Source organism: Ovis canadensis, chromosome 9 (genome assembly GCF_042477335.2).
Source record: "Ovis canadensis isolate MfBH-ARS-UI-01 breed Bighorn chromosome 9, ARS-UI_OviCan_v2, whole genome shotgun sequence".
Lineage (NCBI taxonomy): Eukaryota > Metazoa > Chordata > Mammalia > Artiodactyla > Bovidae > Ovis > Ovis canadensis.
In genome coordinates, this window is record NC_091253.1 from 70,310,291 (window position 1) to 70,333,742 (window position 23,452).

Here is a 23,452-nt window from a genome sequence, read left to right on the forward strand (position 1 = left end):
GACTTGGCTTGATTTTAGTATTCTGCAGAATAAAGCCTGTTGCTTTGAAAGATATGAAAGATCATTAATGTTTCAGTAGCCAGAGAAAATACCATGCCACAAAGTAAAGAATTCTACTGCACTATTGCAGTCAGTTCAGTGGCCTGGAGGTCCAACCATGCCAGGGAAGGGGGGCAGAGAGACCTTGGGCATTGATGCCTGGCACATGAAATCCCTTGGTGGTAGCTGCTCTTTCATCTCAAATCCTTAAAAACCCCACTTCAGGTTGTCTTGACTTTAACACAAACACATCTACCATCCAGAATTTTCAATCTAGTTGACTAAAGAAGGAGAATTTCAGGGAAAGAGCAGAAATGGCTGGGAGCAATGAGGCGCTGCCTTTGGTTGACATACAAGTCCATCTCCCTTGGGGTGACCTGGCATTCGATGTATTTCTGACATCAAAAACACAATTTCAGAGAAAAGCAGAGCAGACACTGCCCCTAGAACTTGTGTGTTTGCCAGGTCGTCTGTCCGTGAGAGCTCCGTCCAGTACAAAGTATGGAAAAGCAAAACCACACGGCAGCCCTTGAGACAGGAGACTGAATTGGCATGAACCATTCTTTCTGTTTCGAGAGCCAGCTGAGGCAGAAGCCACTAGGAACCCCAGCACCTCTCGTTCTGGTTGCCTAAGCTTGTTTCCCAAGGTGGGGGACATGCCTGGCCGTCTCCACGGAGCAGGGCGAACCCTCAGCAGAATGCTAAGTAGGTCCTTTGGCGGTGTGGATTGATTTGCAGAGATGGCACACGTGTGACCTCCTCAGTCAAAGTTAATGTTTCCTTGGCCCTCAGAATTTCAGAAAAACACAAACGGAAATAAAAAATAATGACAAGGCCCCAGAGTCATTGCCTCAGCAATTATTAATGCCTGCCAGGTTTCTAGCACCCTGCTAGACGCTGACAATGTCAGAAAAATCATCAAAAGCAGAACTCCTGTTCTCTTCAATGTTAATAATGATAAAGCACCAAAAATTACATTTTTAAACATCACAGAGTTGATCGTTTTCTTTGCCACATATATTTCTGCTTTTCAAATTAAAAACTAGCAGGAAAACACAAGCATGATTTACACATAGCTTTCTCTGTCTAGAAGAGCTTTTTCTTCATCTGCCTCGAGAGCCTTCCTATATCATTCAAACTCCAGTGTGGCTGTCAGCTTAATGACGTGAAGTCTCAGTCTTCAAGCCCACAATCCTCACCACTCTGTGCTCCCTTCCTACCCCATCCACATGGTCGCAACTTTAGATATCATTGAAGGTCCCTGGGTGTGTGTCTGAATCCCCCACTTAGTGACCTCCTTTGGCTGAGGCTCTTCTAGACTCTGTCTGTTCTTTAGAATCATCTCCGGGTATGTTAAAACATACAGAAGTTCAAGTTCCAAACCAGACCCATTGAGGCCTGCACATCTTTACTTTATGATACTCTCTACAGGTGAAAGACATGCAGAGGATAATAGCAGAATACAAATCAAAGTTCCACATCCTTAAAATCTGAAGCAGGACCCAGTAACCCAGTAAAGTGCCTCCCGCTTTAGAACACACTGCTCCAGCTGGAAGCTGAAGTGAGACTTCCCTTTCTTTTCTACTGCTTAAATCTGAATCTTGAAACCAGCACATTCAGTTCTCCCTGGGCTGGGGAGGAGAGATGGATAGCCAGATTTGCACAGAAGGCCTTGGCCTGACTCACCTACTCAGCTCTCTGCTCAGAGGGGTTGGAAAAGGGAAACAAAAATAAAGGAGAGAAGCATGACTGGCCTGGAACAAGGAGACGCTTTTGTCTGGGTTTATCTGCCGAGAAAGCAAGGAGAGAAAAAAATGCGATTGTGTGTCTGTGGCTGTAGGCACAGGAACCCTGTCTAGGAGAAAATCACAGCCCAAACAATGTTCTCGCCTCAGACAAGTCATATTGAATACTCCTGTCCCCTTGTTGGAGAGTCTGGAACGTGCACAGAAGTGGACCTGGCATGTAAGGAGCAGCCTCGGATTACTTCCTCTTATCCCACTGACTTCTGGTCAAAAGGCACTTTTCAGTTCATTTGAGTTCAGTCCCTCAGTCGTGTCTGACTCTTTGCGACCCCATGAACACGCCAGGCCTCCCTGTTTATCACCAATTCCTGGAGTTCACTCAGACTCACGTCCATTGAGTTTTAGCAGTGCCTAAAAGTGCCACTTCTGAGTCATCCTGAGTGCCAAGACCTCCATGCCCCAATCAACTGCCATTTTCCCTTTTAGTCTGTGTGTGTGTGTGTGTGTGTGTGTGTGTGTGTTAGAGAGTGCTTGCAGTAATTAGTGGGTAGAGCCCAGGATTGCTGCTCAACCTCCTATGATGCACAAGAATAACTTTCTGCCATTGTGTTGTAACAGTCCAATCACAACAAAGAATGATCCAACCCCAAATAATGATTCCACGATGGTTGAGAAACCCTGGATTGAGAAGAATATCTATGGAGCACTCAATTTTTATCACACAAAGAACCTTGTTCTTTACATTTTTACCCTACATAGTTCTAACAGAAACCCACTGATGAAAATATAATTCCCATTTTCAGATGAGGAATCTGAAGCTCAGAGAGATGGAATGGCAGTGGAAGGTCACAGATCTGGAAGGCCGCGGAAGAGACCGACCAGATTTCTCATTCCTTCTAACGTTCATTCCTTACCACAGAGCCCCCCGTTTCCACTGCCTCACTCCTCTGTCCCTTTCATGTCCCACGTCACTGGCATGACTCAGGGTCTCCAGGGTTGAGTTTGGCCTACAACCACTTCCAGTACTTTAGGTTTCCTCTTTCTTTAGCAGACTCCTGTGTGGACACAGTACACGTGCCACCTAAGACAGGATGTATTACAGAAGCACCTGTCAGGCCTTTACTTTTAAACACAGCAGTTTGTTCATCTCATTCCTCTGAGGAACGTAGGCTCCTCTTTTGCAGGCACTTCTGAAATAATGGCTGATTGTCAACATGGATTACTTGATCAAAAAGAAACAGCCCCCCCACCCAATATAAAGCAAAAGTGTTCAAAGAGAAAGCATAGATGGGATTTTGGTCAAAATAGATCTGGTTTCAGCTACTTTCTTACTTGGACTTGCTTGTTTGTCCTGCCTTTTTTTTAAACTCTTTTAGCCATGCCACGTGGTGTGTGGCATCTTAGTTCCCTGGCCAGGGATTGAACCCTTGCCCCCTACATTGGGAGCACAAAGTCTTAACCACTGAACCACCAGGAAAGTCCCTCTCCACCTTCTGGTCCTTCATATTCTTTAACTCACTCTTAGTACATTCTAGCCACAAGGACCTTCCCCAATTCCTCAAATGCACCCACTTCTTTCCTCAGGGTGTCCCCTGTTTCTCTTGCTTCTTCTGGAATGTGCTTCCTTCTACAGTGCATTTGGCTATCACCTACCTCTTCATTCAAGTCTCAACTTAGATGCCATTTCTTCAGAGACGCCCTCCATTGACTTCCCCAACCTCAATCAGCCCCTCTTCTTTCATATCACTTGCTGCTATTTGTAGTATATTCTTGGTGGTGTTTATTAGTATAACGCCTGTCTCTTCCCAAAGGGAAAGAGTTCTGTGAGGGCAAAGGGCATGTCAGCTTGGTTTACCAATGCTCTGCCTATAGCCTGTGTTGAAAAAGGTTTTAAAATGAAAGAATAAATGACATTGATTGATTCACTTAATCTTTATGGCTTTATCTATACAATGATCATATTAATTTCAACTTTTAAAAAGTCATTAGAATGAAATAAGGGGACATATCGAAAGAGCCATGCATGCATACTTGTGTGCTTGGTCATGTTCGGCTCTTGCAATCCCATGGACTGTAGCCTGCTAAGCTCTTCTGTCCACAGGATTCTTTAGCAAGAATACTGGGCCTCCAAATTAGCTTTTACCCCTGACTCAGCTCTCCTTACTTTTGCTTTTCATGTTTTGGAAAAATTTTTGTGACTCTTTCCTTGCCACTGATTCCTGGTAAGACTCCTTCCTGAGTTCAGCTTTGCCCACTCAGCCTCGGGATGCGTTACTGAAGGGAGGTGAACTTTCTATTACCTGTGGTTACAAACAGCTGTTATTTCAGCCCCAGTCAGGAATAATCTATACATACATTCCTAGAATGAACACAGCTCCCGATGGGTGGAGAATCCAATTGACTGATGAATCTAAGCACGATTTCATTTATGGGGGATGGAGCTACAGTGTGCATCGTACTGTATCATGAGTTTCTCAGACTTCTTCTGTTGGTTTCTTAGAAACTGTGGAGCAGCACGCAGTGGCCTGTCAAACCTGGGGAGCTGGCAGAGCAACTGGCTAGTCCTGAGGGTCTTCGCATAAAAGGCAGGCGGGGTCCTGGTCGGCTGGCAGCTCCATCTGAATGGTGAGTGAGTGCACAGGAAAGCGACTGCTGAGGACTTTTGCAATTTCTCTCCGAACCCCCTGGCTCTCCCGGCTGGCGGCTGTTGATAAAGAACTGAGAGAGATTGGCACTGATTGCACACACAGGGCGACGGCTCATCTCCAGCTTCAAGTACTTGTCTCTGCTGCTGGGGTAGGGCACAGGCAGTGCAGTCGAAAGGAGCCGTGATGGCCCTGACAATCAGCTACTCTTACACAGACATGCCTGCAAAGCACCCTGTCACTATGCGAACTTCCTGCCCACAGTTAGTTCTCTCTGGGGTCTGGTGTCCCTAGGGGCTGAGTGTGACAGAGGAGATAAGCCATGAAAAAGTCAAGTCAGAACTACTATTTCTTATACAGCCCTGCTCACTGGCTCCCTGGGTTCTCTGAGTTTTCACCCTTATATATAATCACAATTTATCTCAAGGATGGTGACAAGAGCCAGCAAACATTTAGAGCAGCAGCCCTCTCTGCCGTCTTTTTCTCTTTTCCCAAAAGGTATCAGGAGGCTGTGAAGTTCCCTCCATAGTAACCTGAGTGTTTACTAGATCCTTCCATTTGCAGTGAAATATTGGTGTAGGAGAGGCTGTAAATTCCCTGCAGCCAGATCCAAGCCTCTCAGCTGAGATGAGGATGTCTGAGAAAGCACAGTCCTCCAATGACTCTTCCTGTATCCTGCCTCTGAGTAACTTCATGAGTTATTTCTCAGCAGCCTAATATATCATTCTTGGTCTGAGCTGTCTCCCGAGCCATTGCCCATTTTCTCAGCCCTAGGATGTATCATGAGCAAAATCACCTTCTACTTGACAAAGTAGTTTTTTAGGGTAAGCCTCACATCCCAAGAGTTATCTCACATGGTTACAGAATTGCTAACCATCCAGTAAAGAAGCCACCATTAATTCTGACTAGTATATCTTTTACCTTTTTGGAATCTTAAGGATGAGACCTGTGTCTCCTTCACCTTTCTCTCTTTGATGCTAGGGTAAAACATCTCACACACCAAAGATAATCAGTGAAGGTTTCTTGTTAAATTCATTCCACTCCTTTAACCAATAGGACATCGAGTCAAAAAGAATTTAAGGCCTTGAAGCTTGGGTGGTGTTTTATCCTTTTGTTCTACTCTCTAAACCGCTACCTTCCACCTCCAGGGTGGTCCTAAGTAGCACTGTTGCCATGACGACATTGGCACGGGGAAGGGGGTTTCAAAGGTCCTTGGTCACACAAAACACATTGCAATTGTTTTGGCATGCAACAGACACTCAGGGCGGCTCTACCAAAAGGAGGGAAATGACTGACGTTATAGGATATGACTGAATTTTTGTCCAGGATGTTTACAAACTCACTGACCTGCAGCAATGTGAACAGAGAGAATCACTTGGTTCATTGTTAGCGACCAGACGTGCAAACTGTGCACAGAGAGCACCCCATCCACTGCTAAGATGAGCTCTTTCACACCATTATAGCTCAGGTGCTTTGGCACACCTGCCAAGAGGAGAGAACAGGAGGCCAGGGTTAGTAGGGTATCTTGTGAAGTATGGCTCAGTGCAAAGACTAATTGGGGCTGCAAAGTTCTTACTAAAATACTACCTTGCCCTCTCCATCTGTGGTTTCTCTTTTCAAATGTTAACAAAAGCAGATTCACCTGTTTCAAAGGTTTTGCCATCAGCTACAGGTTCACAAAGAGCATTTGCAGATTTTACTCTGCAGCCATCAAGACAGTCATCACCCTTCACTTCCAGAGTGCATTATTTCCCCCAATTACGTTTGTAATTATCTGGAAAGCAAAGTGAAATCCTGTGGGATTTGGTATTGAATAATCTTGGGTTGGCATTCTGACTACAACTATTGTGAATTTTACCCAGCACTTGGAACTTCTCTAATCCTCAGAATATTGGTAGTAAAATAAGCATAATAAAAGCAATATGTAGTTAACAGTGTCCTTTGGGGACTCTGAAAACATCTCAGAAAACATCTGTCCTTGGTAAACTCTAATGCTATACAATTGTTAGTCTTCTAACCAGTCCCTTAGCGAACTATGATAAGAGGAGATCCTAATGTTATAATACCATCTCATTATTCTGTCTGTAGAATTTCTATCATTTTAAGTACAGTAGTAAGGGTTTACTATTCAAGCCGCAGAATGTAGTAGTTTGACTGTCGTCATTGTTTCTAGAGGAATAGTGTGGGACATGCATGAAGGTGGGGAGTTTGGCAGCCAGTCAGCTATGTTTTGGGGCTGAAGGAACTGGAGTGTCTCTACCTGGATATGGGAAGGTGAAGGGAAGTAGAATCACCGTTTTCAAACCTTGCAAGGATTGTCACATAGATGATAGGATTTGAAAATATAAGGACATTTGCTTTGGCTGGCTACAGAGAGAAAAACCAAGTCAATGGTTGGTTAAAATCATAAAAGGCATCAGGTTGATATACGAATTTTTAAAAAATCAGCTCAATTAGCACCACAGTGGTAAAGCCATTTGATGCGATAGGTAAATCTCTGTCAACTAAAGATGACCCAAAGAGGATTCTGTAGAAAAGTTTTCTGAGGATGAACACTTTTTAGCTTCCACTTCAATTATATACAAACAACACAAACACCTCGTGTGTTGGTTGTAAATAAATATGCCTTGGCTCTATTAAAATTCTCCTAAAGAAAACATCTCTGGATGAGGCTCTGAAATCTATGTGCTTTCAGAGTGGCTCTTGACCTCGGGTGCACATTAGTGTCACTAGAGATTTAAGAAATCCCAATGACCAAATGAGACCCAAAACCAATTAAATCAGATTTTCTGGGGAGAAGACCAGCTTCAGTATTTTGTTACCTCATTTGTTGATTCTAACAGAGCCAAAGTAGAGAACCATTGCACTAGTATTTACAAGCTACTGGGAAGCCCTACTTTGAAGTGGTTCTCAAGCTTGCCTACATGTTAAAAAAAAAAAAAAAAGCTAGCTTCTATTAAATCTGTCAAGATCTATCAAGATATCTGGGTCTAGGGCCTGGGCATAAGTATTTTTCAAAAGCTTCCCAGATGATTGTAATGAGCTGCCAGATTAGAACCACTTTATTAAAGGTAATAGGGAATCCTTAACCCTCCTTTTTCAGGATTTAAGAACCTTGCTCATAGGGATTCCCTCCTTGGAGCTAACTTAAAATTCAGTACAGTTTGAGTTTAGTTTTATCCCATTTAATATCTTTTCGTAGAACAAACAGCTGGTCAACATGATTTTTTACTCTATAAGCTCCACAAACTTGGGGTACTAGAAACAAAGAAATTCTTGTCTCAGATTAGCCATAGAAAGTGCATGTAGTCATGCGTTAAAATGTTACACAATAATAAAATAATTAATAATATTAGCACCTTTACTGAGAACCTAGTATAGGTCAAGGTTTGTGCTAAGCACTTTCTAGTAATGATCTTATTTAATAGTTATAAAACTTAAGATCTAATCAGTGCTAGAATTGTTTGACTGGAGAAGAAATTGGGAGTCAGAAGGGTTAAGAAGAATTTGTAAGGCCACATGGGTAAGTGGGATGCCAGACTCTAAGATCCCTCCTCTGGGTGTGAAGTGTTCTGTAAACACTAGACCCCAGGTATTGTAACCCAAAGGTGACAATTATGTCTAATGTGTCATCCCTGACCTTATGCTGTCATTCATCTGGGACTCTTGAGATGAAGTCAAGATCCCACTACCTCTTTTTCTCTTGCCCCCTTTTATCACTTTACTTTTATGGAGAATGCAAGTCTACTCCTATTTACTTTCCTCTATGGAATAATACTGAGCAAGAGGACATGTTCCCATGGACCTCAGTGTTCATCACATCCTAGAAACCTTTTTCTTTCTGATGGAGAGCCTGCAAAAATATCAATGCCTCCAGAAAAATACCCAAATTAGTGTTCAAAAAAATAATTACCCAGGCTAATAGGTATATGAAAAATCACTCACTAGGTTTCATAATTAAAGATTCACATATACAATCAATAAGATATAATATAATCACCTATCAGATTATAGGAGAATTAACAGTTTGATAATATCCAGTGATGGTGAGGTTGGGAAGAAATGAACACTCTCCTACACTGTTGGTGGGAAAAAAAACTGATATGGTCTCTTTGGTAAAATGACAGTATCTATCAAATTTTAAAAGGTCCATAACTTCTGAAACAGCAATACATGTCTAGGAATTATTCCACAGATATAAGTGCTAAGAATATAATTGAAGCATTATTTGTAATGTCCATCAATAAGCAAGTGGATGCTAACAATAGAATACTTTGTACCCATGAAAAAGAAAGAGGTTATCTATGTATTTACTAATATGGAAAGATTCCTAGTTAAAAAAAAACAAGGAGCAGAACAAAATACATGTATAATCTTGTTTGATGAAAAAAAGACATATACACATACACTATATATACACACACACACTCATGTATATAGACACACATATGTATACACATATTTAGGGTTTCCCTGGTGGCTTGGTGGTAAATAATCTGTCTGTCAAGCAGGAAACATAGGTTCAATCCCTAGGTTGGAAAGATCCCCTGGAGACAGGAATGGTAACCCACTCCTGTACTCTTGCTTGGGATGGGGTTGCAAAAGAGTCAGACACAACTTAGCAACAGCATACACATGTGTATGTGTGTGTGTGTGTGTGTGTTTTATTACATATACATATATGTGTAAATGCATAGATGTTTTTGGAAAGATATAAGGCAACGGCAACCCACTCCAGTACTCTTGCCTGGAAAATCCCATGGATGGAGGGGCCTGGTGGGCTGTAGTCCATGGTGTCACTAGGAGTCGGACACGACTGAGCGACTTCACTTTCAGTTTTCACTTTCATGCATTGGAGAAGGAAATGGCAACCCACTCCAGTGTTCTTGCCTGGAGAATCCCAGGGACAGGGGAGCCTGGTGGGCTGCCGTCTCTGGGTTGCACACAGTCGGACATGACTGAAGAGATTTAGCAGCAGCAGCAGCAGCAGCAGCAGCATGTCACCTTTTACCTTATTAGTAGATGTTAGGGTTAAAGAATAAGATTGAGAATTTACAGGTGAAAAAATGGGGAGAAGTCTTATCATTTTATGCCTTTCCATTTACACATATATGTGTATGTATGCCTTTATATGGAAAAGCATACACACACATATATGTGTATGTATGTGTACAAGGGAAATCCATATATATATACATATATATGTGTATATATATACATATACATATATATATATATGGGTTTCCCTTGTAGCTCAGCTGGTAAAGAATCCACCTACAATGCAGGAGATCCTGATTCAACTCCTGGGTTAGGAAGATCCCCTGGAGAACAAATCAGCTACCCACTCCAGTATTCTTGGGCTTCCCTGGTGGCTTAGGCAGTGAAGAATCGGCCTGCCATGCGAGAGACCTGGGTTTGATTCCTGGGTTGGGAAGATCCTCTGGAGGAGGGCATGGAAACCCTCTTCAGTATTCTTGCCTGAATTCCACAAACAGAGGAGCCTGGCAGGCTACAGTCTGTGGGGTTGCAGAGTCAGACATGACTGAGCAACTAGGCACACAGCACACACACACACACACACACACACACACACACATATATTTAAATTTATCAAGTACAAATATTATTTTATGCTAACCTAATTTGAAAACCTAATTCAAAAATAAGTATATTTCATGTAGGAGTTACCTGCCTATCTGATAGGAATTTCAATAATTAGCTACACTTTTCCTTACAGTAAAAAAAAAGATAATCATGAGAGAAGAGCTGTACTGAGAGAGAACACCAAATATAGTCATCCTAAATTGTATATGCATTTGTCTCTTTTCAATAGCTTCTGTAAAAGCAGCAACAGCTGCAGCTCGGCACTCAGCCCCCAGGACAGGAGGTGGAATCATCTGGGACCTAAACAAATACACTGTCCCCTGCCAAGCGAGGGCGTTCACTTGTCACACAAGGACTTTGAGTCCATTTCCTGTTTCACTGTGGCAGTAGCATCAACATCTTGTTAAAATTCAGATTTCTCAGGCCCCATCCCATCCAGGTCTACTGTCTCAGGAGCTGTCTGGTGGGCCTCACAGTCTGTTTTAACAGACCCCCCAAGTGGTTCTGATGCCACTAATGTCTGAGAACTGCTGGCCTAGTCTAACAAGCATTTTACCTTTTCAGTATCATAGTAGTTATAATGCTGCCCAAGAGACAGAGTTGCACAATCTTTCTTAGGTAATTTTCATGTATTTAGGAATAAACGTATAATTTTGCTGTTTCTCCCTCACTGTTTATCTCTAGTATTTGTACATATTGCTTTTATACTATGCCATATGATATGATAATTGCTAGAGAAGAAATAGCCAATTCTTTTTTATTTATTCCCATATGAATAAAACTCATAGTACTTAGATTCATAAAAATTCCTTATAAGCTTACATTTTCCTTATAATGCAGGCTCACAGTGAGCATGCCTTGAGGTCATTTCCTTTTGTGGTTATAGGGAAGAGAAAACACACATGCTGGAAATAATATGAAAATCACTCCTACCTTCCATGAATAAGATGGAGAAGTCCTTTAAGATAGTGATGGTAACTGGCAAAAACCAGGCCAGAAAAGACGAATGTGCAGATCGGGTCTGCTACCTTATACTCTGGCTAGAAAAAAAAGGAATTTCAGTTCTTTGAATCCAGGCCTCCCCTGCAGAAAGTCTGATTGACAAAATAAGGAAACCCCCACACTTCCTTCCTTTCCTGTCACCCGTTCACCCTCCTGACACTTACCATCCAAATCAGATTCAAGACTCCCTAAAGACATAATCCTTCTAAGCTTTCAACTCTCAATGACTAAAGAAAGGGAGACCGTAAGACATGTTCTCCCTACAATTTAAGAAGTAAGGAGAGGGATTTTCCCAGTGGCTACCTTCCAGTGTTGGGGACTAAGGTTTGATCCCTGGTCAGGTAACTAAGATCCCACATGCTATGGAGCAACTAAGACCACGCAGTGCAACTACAGAAAGCCTGCTCACTGCAATGAAAAGCCAGTGCTGCCAAATTTTTTTATTCGAGTGGTTTTTGCCACACATCAACATGAATCAGCCTCAGGTGTACATGTGTCCCCCATCCTGAACCTTCCTCCCACCTCCCTCCCCACCCCATCCGTCTGGGTTTTCCCAGTGCACTGACTTTGAGTATGCTTCATGCATCGAGCTTGCACTCTGTTTTACATATGGTTAGATACATGTTTCAGTGCTATTCTTTCAGCTCAGGAAAAGCCAGTGCTGCTAATTTTTTTTTAAATGAGGATAAAAAAACAGTAAGAGGAGAGATATCCTTGAGTGCTCCCTCAAAAGGCCTTATTTAATGTTTCTCAAATTAATGGAAGTAGAGAGGATAGATGAAAATATGCACATATGGGCACAGTATTCAATGACTTTTCAGCCCTAATTATGATAAGAAAGGGAATCATCTGCTCAGAGGTTGCATGTGACCAACGTACAGCCAGAGCTTGGTCTTGGCAGATGGGGTCAGTTTATGTCTTTCTCTCTTAAGTATGTTATAGACTCAAGGTGGGCATCTTTGATTCAGTCCAAAAAGTATACACTGAGGCCTCGTTCTCACGCTCTCTCACCACTGGAGCCCTTGGCCTCAGGGTGAAACATTTGCTATTCTGCCCTTGATGAAGTTCTGGGCCACAGAAAACTCTGTGCCTCATTACTTCCAAGAGACTCAGCCAGGGTGACCTTGATAAGAGTACTCTCAAACTCTACTCACCTGTACAACTTGAACAATTTTGCCTTAAACTTAAAGCTTTCAGTGATGATTTACTCAGTTGAATTCAGACAAGTCTTTGTAATTTTTGTTTACATGTTTTAGTTTTTTAGTAAAACAATAGAGTCCCTGCTAAATGGACAGTCATGATGCAAATGGACAGAGATAAATGCCCCTCTCCTCCACTACCCGCCTGGCTGTACCTCTGCCCTCACCCACCTCTTTTAGTTCTTGTTATTACCAAACACTTCACTTCATGGGAAATAGATGGGCAAACAGTGGAAACAGTGTCAGACTTTATTTTTGGGGGCCCCAAAATCACTGCAGATGGTGATCGCAGCCATAAAATTAAAAGATGCTTACTCCTTGGAAGAAAAGTTATGAGCAACCTAGATAGTATATTCAAAAGCAGAGATATTACTTTGCTGACTAAGGTCTGTCTAGTCAAGGCTATGGTTTTTCCAGTAGTCACGTATGGATGTGAGAGTTGGACTGTGAAGAAAGCTGAGCGCCAAAGAATTGATGCTTTTGAAGTGTGGTGTTGGAGAAGACTCTTGAGAGTCCCTAGGACTGCAAAAAGATCCAGCCAGTCCATTCTGAAGGAGATCAGCCCTGGGATTTCTTTGGAAGGACTGATGCTAAAGCTGACACTTCAGTACTTTGGCCACCCCATGCGAAGAGTTGACTCATTGGAAAAGACTCTGGTGCTGGGCGGGATTGAGGGCAGGAGGAGAAGGGGGCGACAGAGGATGAGATGGCTGGATGGCATCACTGACTCGATGGACGTGAGTCTGAGTGAACTTCGGGAGTTGGTGATGGACAGGGAGGCCTGGTGTACTGAGATTCATGGGGTCGCAAAGAGTTGGACACGACTGAGTGACTGAACTGACTGAACTAATTACCAAACAGGGAGCTATAGTGAATATTTGTTTAGGGTCAGAGGCTCACCCTGATCTACTCCAGGTTTCCATTAACACAGTTCTTTTGGGAAAGAAGTTCTCTCCCTCCCATTGTGGAAGAGTCAGTCAATGGCTCTACCCTCCCCAGCCAAGCAAAAGATACAAGACCCAGTCTACATCAACTGGGTTCCATTTCCCGGAAACATGAATTTTCAGCAGAGTGACTGGAAGAGGAAAAAAATTAGCTGAATCACATTCATTTCAGGCTTCCCAATGGCTCAGTAATAAGGAATTCACCTGCAAATGCAGGAGACGTGGATTTGATCCCTGGGTTGGAAACATCCACTGGAGGAGGAAATGGCAACGCACTCTAGTATTCTTTCCTGGAAAATCCTTTGGACCGAGGAGCCTGGTGGGCTAAGGTTCATAGAGTTGCAAAGAGTTGGGCACCACTGAGTGACTGAGCATGCACACACACATGTACATTCATTTCAGCATGATGCCTGGGACAGAAATTGGATAGTTTCTGAAATCTGAATACCAACAGTTTCCCTTATTTCTACCTTGCTTTCTTAGAGGAGTACCTCTAATAAATTTCAATCAATGAATCTATGTTTTGCTTAAGTGAACCAGAGACCTTTTCTGTTGCTTATAACCCAAGAATCCTAAGTTTTTCATGGTTCTGTTGCTGTCCACCTTAACCCCAGGACAAAAGAACTGTTTTCTTAAAAGACTGGCAGCCGTATAGTTAAAGACATTGCTCTTATGAATTAGGAAAATCAGCTTTGAAATGTTTGTTTGTTTGCACCTTGTAAAGTAATTCGTGTAGGCAAATCGTGTAGGTAATTCGTGTAGGCAAACCCCCATTTAAAGTAATAATGGAGGGCCAGATCACGTACCATCTAATCTATGAAGTCACTGAAACAGGGAGTTGACTCCGACATACTCACCTTAAAGTAAATAATAAGCGCCCTGGTTAACACACTGATGCTCTGAAATAGATCTCCAAGGGCTTGTACAAAAGCAGCTCTGACACTGGCATTGGCTTGCACTTCTTTGTGACTGTGGGCAGGGTATTTCTGGTGTAAAATCACACTTAGTCTGAAAGAAAAAACAATGTCCTTGGCACACGTGAGATTAACCCTTAAAAATCTTTGCAGTATCATGTTGATGACAGCCTGTGTTATCCAAAATGGCAATGGATTGAAACATTGCTGCTTCATAATGGACTATTTTGGAGTAATTTTGAACACAGGGGTATCACAGAATTTTAAAATTTTCACACAAGGACAGACATTGAAGATTCATATCATCTTCTCTTTCTAATTAATGCTGTGCTGTGCTTAGTCGCTCAGTCATGTCTGACTCTTTGTGACCCCATGGACTATAGCCCGCCAGGCTCCTCTGTCCGTGGGGATTCTCCAGACAAGAATACTGGAGTGGGTTGCCATGTCCTCCTGGAGATCTTTCCAACCCAAGGATCAAACCCAGGTCTCGCACATAGCAGGCAGATTCTTTACCCTCTGAGCCACCAGGGAAGCCCAGGAATACTGTAGTGGGTAGCCTATCCCTTCTCCAGGGATCTTCTGACCCAGGAATCAAACCGGGGTCTACTGCATTGCAGGCAGATTATTTACCAGCTGAACTACCAGGGAAGCCCAGTTTAATCCTACTGTGTTTCATTTTAAAACTAGAGAGTAACATATATTAGGTAAATGCCAAGTATTTGACAAGGAGGAGGGGAAATATCATTTATCAAGTGTCTACCGAGCCAGACTTAAAGCTGAGCTTTGGTGGGAGCTTAATTAAATGTGCTGGTTTCAAATGCAAAAAGCAGCAAAAAGCAATACAACAAAATAAGCAATGAATTTCATCAAGGTTGAATTTTTTAAACTTTTATTTTACTCAATTTTATTCATTTCCCCTAGAACTTGAAATGTGAATAATTCCCTAATGGCCAATGATGAAAGTAATGTGCTTGTGTAAATACATAGCGATTTATCAAACCTGCAATATATTCATGAATATAAATGTTTTATATGTGTATAACATATTGCAAAATTTAACATCTCTAATCCAATTCCAAGAGATTAGTAGTGGGCCCTATAAATTATGTACCCAATTCTGTTTATCCACTTTAGGAGTAATATCTCTTATGTTTTGCCTAGAAACACTTTCTGAGCATTTTGGAACAAAGGTGTAAAAAAAATAATTTTTCAGTGCCACATACCCCAGTCTGTTTGCAGGTAAAGTGTCTATTAAATCTCAGGCCATCGTCACAAAGCAGATTGACTTCTATTCATCAAGATTTGATCATTACATAATCTACAGGTTTTATATTGTTAATGTTTGAGCAGAAATTCACCTTCTATTAGAAGCTACCATTTAAAGTTCTTCAGACAGCCGTTTATGCCTGGCAGTTTCTAGGCCTGCCATGTATGCTCATCCCATAGTCATTCATTCTTTTACTCATTTTATATTAAAAAAAAGCTTATTTAGGGATTTTATATGCCAGGCACTGTTTAATACTTGGAGTGTAATGGTGAAAACAGACATGGCCCCTCCCCATTATAACTTTAAGTATGATGGAGATGGCGGAGATTCTAAAAAGACACACATAAATGGAAAATTCTAATTATCCTGAGCCTATTAAGAACTGGTGCTACAGATAGTACAGCAAGGGAGTCTGATTTAGTTAGACAGACAAAGCAATTGAGTTGGGTTTGAAAGGTTATACTAGAGTTAAATGGGCTAGAAGAGGAGGAAATGTTTCAGGCAGAGAAAACTTAGCCTTAAGGCTCTATCAATAACCTTCATTCTAGAATCCCTTAGCAACTTCTGTTAGAACTTTCTGCCCTGATTTTGGGCTCCCAAGGAATAGATTTATTCCCAAATTATGGTTCAGATATCTCTGTAGTCAGACAGTGAAGCATGTAGCACTTGAAATCTATAATCCCAGTTCTCTAAGTAAACATTTTAGTCACTCAGTGTGTTTATCCATAAAAATTACCTCCTTGTGCAGGGAAGTCAATGCTTTTCAATTCCCTGGTCTTTGTAAGTATGAAACTCACCTGCAATATTAGGCTCAGAGTTTGAAAGCAGTTGCAGTAAAAAGAAAATGTGGATGGTATCTATTCAGAAAGTCAGCCTCAGTCATCAAGGTGCCAGATTTATGTGGTAGTTAACTGGGTGCATCTTCATCTTTAGGCAGCATGGACACAGCCTATATGACAATGACTCCTGGGCAATTATTAATATTTTTATTGTTACTGCTGTCCTGGGGACATATTGTTCTTCTTAGGCAAAGATGATGACAGTCAGCAGGACATGTGGCCTGGCTTATTTGTCTCCTAGGAGTGATAGACTTGTATTGATCTCTCCATACTTTTTCTCCCACTGCCAATGTGAAATGCATTTCCAAGTTAACTGGGTGGAATTAGGGATCTCATCAGTGACAGAAGATCAAATACCACTCTTCTGATTGTTCATCTTAAAGATTTTGAGCAATGGGTCCCAAACTAAGAAGTAAGGAACTAAAAGCAGGTGCAAGGTCAGGATATGAGAGTACCTAGAGGAACTTATTCAAAGTATCCATGCTCAGGTTCCTCCAATTCCAAGGACTCCTTTGTACCCTCTCTTAAAAAAACAAAATGCTTACAATGCCACTCTGCTCTCTGTCTACTTTTATGCATGAACCTACCTGATTGCATGTATCATGTTTCATCACAAGACAGGGGATACATAGATGGTATCTGGGTTTCCTGTTGCTGCCATAACAAGTTACCACAAAGCCTTTGTGGCTTAGAACAACATAAATGTATTATCTTATCGTTCTAGAGGTTAGAAAGTGGGCAGGACCGCATTCCTTCTGGAGGTTCCAGGGGGAAATTCATTTTCTTACTTTTTCCAGCTTCTAGAGGTCACTTCTGTTCACTGACTCCAGGCCCTTTCCTCCATCTTCAAAGTCAGCAATGCATCATCTTCTCTGCCCTCTGACCTTATGCTTCCCTCTTTTAAGGATTTTTGTGGTTGTGTTGGACCTGTTTGGATAATCCAGGATAATCTGCCCATCTCAAGGTCCATCCTTAACAACATTTGCAAAGTTTCTCTTCCCATGTAAATTACATATTCAGGAGTTCCAAGGGTTAGAATGTGGAAACCCCTGAAGGGTCATTATTGTGTCTACCATAGATGGTAGGTAGGTAGGTAGATAGATAACAGAGTTTTAAGTAAGGTTACCCCAAATCAGACTATCAAATAGGAAAGAGCAAATCAACCAAAAAGGGTCAAAGTCCTGGCCTCAACTCCCCATTGTCATGAGTAATCAAACAGTTCATCTAAGAAGACCAGATCAATATGGCAATGATCAGATGTCCTATGAGAATGATTTAAGACTGCCTGGATAAGAGAATGGACCAATAGATGGAAACTAAAGAAAGAATATAGCTAACACAGTTTAAGGAAGAATGTTCATGCAGTCATAATGATACAAAGACAAGATAGGTTGCTCTTGAGAGAAATAAATTCCCTGTTATTCTGTTAAAATATATATGAAACTAATAACCATTTTATGGGGATATTGCAAAAGGGAATTCAAAAGTAGAAAGGGGCTGAAGTAAACAAAATTTATGATCCTTTCCAACCCAGGTCTCTGGGAACTCATAATGTGTTCATGTAACAAAAACAGGAGAGGAGTAAGTCACATCCCACGTGGAACTGTTTCATTTGTGTGAGAGAGTAGAATGGCTAGAAGCTCAATTCTGGGTTTGGTGGATCTATTTTCAAATCCTCCTCTACACTACCTCATTGGCAATTTATTTAACCTTACTGAGGTTCAGTTTCCTAATCTGTAAAGTATTTGTGTTGTGCACATTGAGCTTGATAATGTAGATCAAAAGATCTTAGCAGTCTCTGGCACATAGGAAGCACTCAAGATGATAGCTATTAGAAGTGGATATTAAAATGCACATTAACTAGCACAAGCAGCCTGATCTTCGGTCGTAGAGCCGTTTGAACACTCTGTCAGGTCTCGACCATCCTCACAAGTGGAGGAATTAGAAACAAGCAGTAACAACAACAAAACCAGCACAAATCTCTGTCCTGACAAGCTTCATGGGCAGCATGCGGGGCCACTTACATAATGTGGCTGCCGCTGCACAGCTCGAAACGATGATCATCAGAGTCGCCTGGATCTGGTAATCAGGGTACAGCAGGCATTCACACGCCAGGTACACCAGCACGCCTGTCAGCACCCAGATGCACAGGCTGGATAGCAGGGCCCCCAGGATCTCTAGGGATACAAGCACACAGACACACACGCACAGAGAATCTGTGAACCACCTTAATCTCCCCAAGACTCATGAAACATTAATGCTCCACCTCCCCACCAAAGAAAAGAGGCCGCACAGCATTTAGTCATTTACAAAGCAGAAGTGTGGATGAATTTTAGTACTAAGATGAGACACTTTCTTGTTGCATTCATAAAATACTAGTTCATTATGCTTCACATTACTAAGTAATTTTCAGCAAATTTTTAAAGCATATTAATTGCTGCCTGCCCTTGCTGTTTTCCTGAGGGATTTTAATTTAAACAGGTGCTAAAATGATTGAAAGTTATTAAGAGATGAAATAATGAGACACAAAGGGTAAAATGTGTTTAGAAACCCTTAATTCTGCCATAAAACATTTACGACTTGCCAGCACTGTAAAACAGTAAAAAGGGAAGGTTTAGAGGCTTAATGAAAATGAGTTTCATTTGCCAACTCAACTTACTATAAATACAGAGGCAAACTCCAAGGTATGTCAACACTCTAATTGCATTTTATGGGCAAGAGTAAGGAAGAAAAGTATCAGAATAGAGACATTTACATGAATATTTAAAGATAAGACAGGGTTCAAGCTTCCTACTGAGCAAAGCATGCTTGCTTACTTAGAAGCTCCTTAAGCCTCACCTTGATCTTTCACTCAACCTTTTAGATCAGTTCTAAAACCCTACAAGGCTCTAGAAACACTCTGTGAGTCAGTGGTCAGGCACATCCCATAATTTCGATCCTCCCTCCTTTTACGTAGAGCAACAGATCAAACTGCCCACATCTGCTGGATCATGGAAAAAGCAAGAGAGTTCCAGAAAAACATCTATTTCTGCTTTATTGACTATATCAAAGCCTTTGACTGTGTGGATCACAATAAACTGTGGACAATTCTGAAAGAGATGGGAATACCAGACCACTTGACCTGCCTCTTGAGAAACCTGTATGCAGGTCAGGAAGCAACAGTTAGACCTGGACATGGAACAACAGACTGGTTCCAAATAGGAAAAGGAGTACGTCAAGACTGTATATTGTCACCCTGCTTATTTAACTTCTATGCAGAGTACATCATGAGAAACGCTGGGCTAGAAGAAGCACAAGCTGGAATCAAGATTGCCAGGAGAAATATCAATAACTCAGATATGCAGATGACACCACTTTTATGGCAGAAAGTGAAGAGGAACTAAAAAGCCCCTGGATGAAAATGAAAGAGGAGAGGGAAAAAGTTGGCTTAAAGCTCAACATTTAGAAAACGAAGATCATGGCATCTGGTCCCATCACTTCATGGGAAATAGATGAGGAAACAGTGTCAGACTTTACTTTGGGGGGCTCCAAAATCACTGCAGATGGTAATTGCAGCCATGAAATTAAAAGATGCTTACTCCTTGAAAGAAAAGCTATGACCAACCTAGATAGCATATTCAAAATCAGAGACATTACTTTGCCAACAAAGGTCCATCTAGTCAAGGCTATGGTTTTTCCTGTGGTCATGTATGGATGTGAGAGTTGGACTGTGAAGAAAGCTGAGCACTGAAGAATTGATGCTTTTGAACTGTGGCGTTGGAGAAGACTCTTGAGAGTCCCTTGGACTGCAAGGAGATCCAACCAGTCCATTCTAAAGGAGATCAGTCCTGGGTGTTCTTTGGAAGGACTGATGCTAAAGCTGAAACTCTAATACTTTGGCCACCTCATGCGAAGAGTTGACTCATTGGAAAAGATTCTGATACAGGGAGGGATTGGGGGCAGGAGGAGAAGGGGATGACAGAGGATGAGATGGCTGGATGGCATCACCAACTCGATGGACATGAGTTTGAGTGAACTCCGGGAGTTGGTGATGGACAGGGAGGCCTGGCATGCTGCAGTTCATGGGGTCGCAAAGAGTCAGACACAACTGAGCAACTGAACTGAGCTATTTACTTTATGTATAACAGCTTGTACCTCTCAATCTCCTATCCCTATCATGCTTCACTCCCTTCCCTCTCCCCTACTTTGTTTCATTTTTTAGATTTCACATATAAGTGGTATCATATAGCATTTTTCATTCTCTGTCTGTTTTATTTCACTTAGTAGAATGTCCTTCCTGTCCATCCATGTTGATGCAAATGGCAAATTTCCACTCTTGTTATGACTGAGTAGTATTCCACTGTGTGTGTGTGTGTGTGTGTGTGTGTGCGTGCGTGTGTGTGTGTGTGCCCATCTTATCTTTATCACCTCATCTGTTGATGGACACTTTAGGTTACTTCCATATCATGAAAATTAAAATATTGTTGCTATGAACATGGGTTCATATGTTAATATTATCTTTACCTAAACTCACTTTTTATACTTAGCTTCTTCCTCAACAAAGTTATCCAGGAAATTATATGTTTGATGTACTAGTTGATTTTCATCTATATGTCTGTGGGGGGTGCTGCCTAATATGGTAGCCATCGATCCAGTGTGGCTGTTTAAATTTAAAGTAAAATTAAATATCCAGTTTTTCACTAGCACTAGCCACATTTAAATTGCTCCATGGCCCCAGTGTACTATCTATTGTACAACATTTCTCTTGAAACCGAGAGTTCTGTTGAGCAGCCCTGGCCTCTGGATTGTCAATTCTCACTGACCTCCGTGGCCAGGAGGAGAAAGTTCAAGTAGCAACCTAAATTCTGAGTCCTGCCTGTGTTTACAAAACAGCTTTGACCCATGGTATCAGAAAGGGTAAAATACATGTAAAAATTTATGAGGATCCATGATGGGTACTCAGTCAAAAGTAGGTGTTTTCCAAATGTAGCCCTATTAAGGACTGAAAAGCATCTTTAAATCACAATGTCACCAAGTCCTTTTATTGATGTTTATTTCCTCAATTCTCCCTCTCCCTCTCTTTCTCTGAATGTTAAAGGAAAAACAGTGCAAAACACCTCTGATGATAAATTGTTTGGCATGAAATTGTTGTTATTGTTCAGTCAAACCAAATCATGTCCAACTCTTTGCAACCCCACGGACTGCAGCATGCCAGGCTTCTCTGTCCCTCACCATCTCCTGGAGTTTACTCAGCTTCATGTCCATTGCACATGAGATGGCACTCAACCATCTCATCTCATGAAATTAGAACTTTCTATCATTCTAAGCATGAAAAACCACAGTTCATAATCGTCAGGCTACAGCCTGCGGTCTGCGTCTAGCGGCACCTTTTAGTGAGGCTGTCTGTGTTAGCATGTTGGCCAAAGCTCTGCCCTCAGATCTGTTTCACGTTGATGTTCTCAACTGGTGTGAAAATATGGAGTTGTAACTCTTAATATAAATGATTTTTACATTCAGCCAGAAGCTCCTCTTATTCCTCTGACATAAGAAATTATACAAAGGAGGAGAAGTAGAGAGGCAGTATGTGTTGAAGAGATGGGTGGACTGTAAAAATGAGCCACAGTAAAAAGTTCTCAGACTGTAAAGCCTCATCATACCTGGTCCCCTTCCTAGACAAGAGCAAGCCATCACCCCATCAAAGACCCAGGTCTAAGAAGAGACAAAAAGTAAACTTTCCTCCCCTCTTCCTCTTCTTCCTTCTCCTTTTCTTGTGGTTGTTGATGGTTGTTTGAACAAGATATCCAGCTGAGCCATCCACTGAATGGCTAAACGCCATGTGAACTGGAAAGTCCATATTCTTTTCCCAACCCCTCTATGGGAAGTTCTTCAGTCTTTCCAACTCTCTGGACTCTCTGTGCTTGATTTTGCAAAATGTCAGAAGCTTCAGCCCGCCCTCTCTCCCAGATGCCAAGTCATTCAATGAATAACATCATGGCTGTTACCACACACTGAGATTCTCGGGCTGAGGTGGCTGCTAAAAGGACGCATGTGCTCCTGTTGTCCCATCGGAGTAGAGGTAGCCGCCATGAATCTGGCTATTAGTGGAATTAGCACTGAGAGTACACGTTCCCATATACACGTCTATTTCCCTCTGTGCACCAGAGATGTGCCTCTAAGGAATTTTCAAACGAAGCTTCGCTTCACCCCTTCCATTTTCATCCTTGATTGGACTCTGCAGCATTACTCCACCTCGATGCTCGGTTGATGAACTATACCTGCTCAGCGCCATCCAAGTTAGCCACTTGGAGGGGGGCTTCGATGACAGCCACAAGGAGAAGAGACTGAGCAGGAAACTGGTCAGGTCAACTAAGAGATGGGTAGCATCCGTGATGACAGCAAGACTCCCAGCAATGTGCCCACCTACAGGGATACAGAATAGGAAGTGGGGTTGGGCCCCACGGGGCGACCAGATCCTATGTGTACTAACCACAGTTTGGTGAAAACGCCTCAGACTCACAGAACTGAAGATGAGAAAGGGTCTTAACTTGGATATAATCTACATCGTTTTGACAAGTAAGGAAACTGAGATTGAGAGGGTGAGTAGAATTTGAATGTGTAGAAATGAATTGCACAAGAGAGGCCATTCCTGGGAGAGCTAAGGTACAGAGATTAGAAAGTGGGGCCCATTTGAAGAACATTCCAGTTAGATTAGGACATAAGGATTCAAAAGGGAAGTATAATAGGGTGACAATGGAGAGGTGCAGGCTGGATTGAAAGGGTCTCCAGACTGAGGACCTGGACTTTGTCTGTAAACCGGATGGCACAGACTGGCCCACTGGTGTGCTACTGTTCAATGTGTAATTTTACCATAGTCTTCACTACTTCTGCTCCGTTAATTTATCTTAACCACCTGGGCTTGAAATGAATATTGGGGAGGTGGAAGAAGAAAGGACAGGCACCTCGCAATGAGATCCTTTTAAAAAATGTTTATCCTATATTGGAACATAGTTGATTTACAATGTTGTGTTAATTTCAGGTGGACAGCAAAATGACTTTGTTGTTCATACACATACACCTATTCTTTTTCAGATTCTTTTCCCATATAGATTATTATGGAATATTGAGTACAGTTCCCTGTGCCACACAGTAGGTCCTTATTGATTATCTAGCCTATATATAGTAGTGTGTTTATGTTAATCCGAGATTCCTAATTTATCTCCCCCCTACCTTCCCCTGGCTTCCCTGGTGGCTCAGACAGTAAAGCGTCTGCCTGCA

General features: G+C 41.9%; 1 protein-coding gene across 1 annotated transcript in view; it reads right to left on the reverse strand.

The window, feature by feature from the left end:
• Positions 1-4,282: 4,282 nt before the first annotated feature.
• The window catches only part of SLC30A8 (solute carrier family 30 member 8), a 41,122-nt gene continuing 21,952 nt past the window's right edge, over positions 4,283-23,452 (reverse strand). Inside the window, 8 exon segments of the mRNA XM_069600358.1 lie at positions 4,283-4,488; positions 5,777-5,911; positions 10,967-11,009; positions 11,011-11,073; positions 14,036-14,186; positions 18,219-18,375; positions 22,453-22,469; positions 22,471-22,597. Coding sequence (XP_069456459.1) covers positions 4,343-4,488; positions 5,777-5,911; positions 10,967-11,009; positions 11,011-11,073; positions 14,036-14,186; positions 18,219-18,375; positions 22,453-22,469; positions 22,471-22,597 — 839 coding nt within the window. The 3' untranslated portion in view covers positions 4,283-4,342.